The 3,914-nt window shown below is 34.8% G+C and overlaps 1 protein-coding gene across 1 annotated transcript; it reads left to right on the top strand.

Moving 5' to 3' along the window:
- On the top strand, positions 1,132-1,703 carry LOC109224456. The gene is made up of 2 exons (XM_019389036.1): positions 1,132-1,434; positions 1,548-1,703. Exons 1-2 carry the CDS (start codon positions 1,132-1,134, stop codon positions 1,701-1,703), a joined length of 459 nt encoding a protein of 152 aa, XP_019244581.1.

The following is a 3,914-nucleotide window of genomic DNA, read 5'->3' as shown; positions in this document are numbered from 1 at the left end:
TTGGTATTTTCTGCTGTTATTTCGTTGCACCTGTATATAAATATATATCTGCACAGGTTGTTTTTGGTAGGTCCTGTCTAGCCTCGTCACAACTTCGCCGGGGTTAGGCCAGGCACTTACCAGCACATGGGGTCGGTTGTGCTGATGCAACACTCTGTGCATCTTTTTGCACAGATCCAGGAGCAGCTTTTGGGCCTCAACAGTAGGATTTGATCGGGAGCTGACTTCAGTCCAGGGACTTTCGAGGTAGCCTAGCTGACGTCCGCAGGCCGGAGTCCCTTCCATGTTATTAGTTTGTTTTCCTTGTACCGAGACAAACATTGATGTACTTCTATTCTGACTTGTTTTTAGCACTCTTTAGTAGTTCGTGAGTTAGTGACACCGGATCTGGGTAGAGTTGTATTTAAGCTTCCGCATTTGGTTTTCAGTTATCTATGTTTTTAAGACTTCCGCTTTCATTTTAAATGGCTCATTTTATTTATATCGTTGTGATGTTATCAGAAAATGTTTTAATACTTGGCTTGCCTAGCTCCGACAGTAGGCGCCATCACGACTCCCGAAGGTGGGAAATTCCGGGTCGTGACACACGATCTTGACTTAATTCCTTGGACTTTTACTCAGACTTCAAAGCTCCAAATCACTTGAATTCATTCCATAACATCTACATAGCTCGAAATCATTCCTACAAGGCATAAAACACACAATTAGTGCAAAACACTAGCGATTAAAGCTCACACTCAACTAAAGTGCAATAAATTGAAATGTAATAATTGAATAAAACATGAGATTGTAGCCTACCATCAGGATGCTTTTTTATTTGCTTAACCAGGTAAAATTTTTCCACTAGCATATGCTATTGTCGATGCTATAAATGATGCTTCCTGAGAATAGTTTTTTGAAATGTTTAGATAGACTTTTGGGGCAAGGGAAAGGATGTGCATCATATCCGATCGTCATGCAAGCATATTAGGGGGGGTGATTTGATTGTGTATCCGGAGGTATATCACTGTGTATGCATTTCCATCTTTGGAATAACATAAAGAAGCAGTTCAAGAAGAACCATGACCGGCTGAGGGAAGTGCAATGGCCAGAGCATAATAAATTAAAAAATTTAATCGCCTCATGCAAGATATGGACAACATTGATAAGAGGGTAAGGAGTTACCTATTCCAAGTTGGTTATGAAAAGTGGTCTATAGTGCATTCCACTGTTAATAGATCCATGGTGATGACTTCAAATATTGCCGAGTCACTCAATGCAAGAAACGGGGAGGCAAGAGAGCTACCAATCATGAGTTTGCTAGATTACATGATGAATTTGGTTATGGAGTGGAATAATGCAAATAGAATGACTGCGATGAGTATATTTACCGGCCTAGGAAAAATATATAACGAAGCACTGAAGGAAAATAGCAGTTTGTCGCAGAATATGACGGTAAATATTCTTTTATCATGTCTTACTTCATACGCCTGAATAACATACTTTGACAAAAATGCATTATTTTTTGTCATATCCCTGTTTTACTAATGATATCTATTTAAATTTAGGTGATGCCTTCAACCGATTATGTATATGCTGTAATGGATGTTGAACAAAGGCGGAACATAGTCTGCATGCAAAAAGGGAATGCTCGTGCAAACAATTCCAAGTATATGAGATTCCTTGCCCACATGCTATGGCAGTATTGGACTACACACACATAGAAGCACCCAAATATTGTTCTGCCTATTACACAAGGAATACTTCAAGAAGACATTTGAAGTGCATGTTAATCCACTTCCAGATGAAACTACATGGGACCTTCCAACAGAGGTGTTAGATAATGTGGTCCTACCACCGATAGTGAAGGGCAAAGCAGGAAGACCGATGGAGTCGCGACGCAAGGGACTTTATGAATATTTGTATACTGAAACAGTTACTTGTGAACTGTGTGAAAAACAAGAACACAACAGAAGAACATGCAGGAATGTCAAGACAACTAGTAGATGTTGCTACAATGATTTAGTATTTTGTAACTGTTTTCCTTGTGAATGTTACAATTAGAATATTGGAAAGATAATGAGATTTGCAGTCAGATTCTCTCTGATGTATGAATAAAGATACTACTTTTTGTCGTAATGAAAGTATTGGTAGAAGTTTTATTCCAAATACTATTATGGATGTCACTATATAGATGTCCATATATAAATATATACAAAAGAAGACTGTCACTATAAACTATACAAAATAAACTGTCACTATACAATTTATATACAAGACTCACTATACAAAAAATATACAAAATAGAATTTGTATATTTATACAAACAAAAAAAAGACTGTCACTATTGTATATACAATTTGCATACAATAGACTATTATGGATGCCACCATATAGATGTCAATATACAAAATAGATGTCAATATACAAAATATATACAAAAAGGTTGTCACTATACAAAATAGGTTGTCACTATACAATTTATATACAATAGAATGTCACTATAAAAAAAATATATAAAATAAACTGTGACTATACAAAAAATATACAAAGTAGATGTCACTATACAAAAAAATATACAAAATAGAATTTGTATATTTATACAAAAAAAATCGTCACTATTGTATATATAATTTACATACAATAGACTATGACTATAGAAAAAATATACAAAATAGATGTCACTATACAAAATATATACAAAAACAACTATGACTATACAAAACAGATGTCACTATAAAAATATATACAAAAAAGACTGTTACTATACAAAAACTATACAAAATAGACTCTCGCTATATAGTTTAGCATCCCCCAAAACTTCATTCATAAAACTTCCTATAAAAACTTAGCAACACCAGCTAAATTTGCAAAACGTGTCGAAACAGATTAAAACTGTATACATTACAAAACCAAAAGTGTAGAAAAGTCAAAACTACACAAAATCTGAAACTTTCAAAATTTCACTATTAACTCAAAAACAAACAAGTTGAAATTAAAAGTAATATTCAACATTAGCATTTCAAACATCTTTCCCTTCAACTTGCCCTTTTTCTTGATATCCTTCAAAGTTTCGTCATCACCAACAGCATGCGTCTTGCCCTTTTTCTTGTTATCCTTCAAAGCCTTGTCATCACTAACGGCATGCGACTTGCCCTTTTTCTTGTTATCCTTTTCTGTCAGATCCTTCAATCTACCAGTAGACACGTCATCACTAACAGCATGTGCTCTTTATTTCTTTACTCCATAATCTCATAGCAATATACCATATCGGTTCCGTATCCCATCAATATCAATAGCTTTAGGAATATTGTTGCCTTGAATGATGTATTCAGCAAATGCAGCAACATAAATACCACAGTCACTACATACAAGGTCACGCATAAATGCTAAATAAGTTAGTATGATATCGAAATAGGAATTCATGTACAAAAATAAATTAAGAATCAGAAATATTCAATAATAATTTACCTGTTATCTTGCGTTGGCAGCCCATCAACGACATGAATCTCAAAATGATCAGTGGTAGGAATTCCCATATGATTCTCCTTTATGTTCCCAAAACCAATACGATGAAGGAAATATGGGAGCAACACTGAGTATAGCTCAATTGAACTCTGAACTGTATTATTTTATCGCGCGCCACTCATGGACGTATGCATAAATGTGCAGTTGAATGACAGTCTCGCTAATATCCAATGCCACTTATCAGACAGATTTATAGGGAAAAGAACTTCATCAAGAGTACACCAAGGAATATTACATCTTAAAAAATACCCAAGTATATACTCAATAGTTGGATTTATTTTAGTAATCAAATTCATGTCTCTGTTTTCTCCAGAAACTCCTTGTACAAATTTGAAATCAAGCAGTTAAACCAACAGTCAGTAGTTGTAAATCTTACTGGAACATCAACACCGTAATTACTTTTCTTT

The sequence above is a fragment of the Nicotiana attenuata genome, chromosome 3 (genome assembly GCF_001879085.1).
Source record: "Nicotiana attenuata strain UT chromosome 3, NIATTr2, whole genome shotgun sequence".
NCBI lineage: Eukaryota > Viridiplantae > Streptophyta > Magnoliopsida > Solanales > Solanaceae > Nicotiana > Nicotiana attenuata.
Note: the sequence above shows the minus strand (reverse complement) of the source record. Positions and strands in the feature narration are given on the sequence as shown.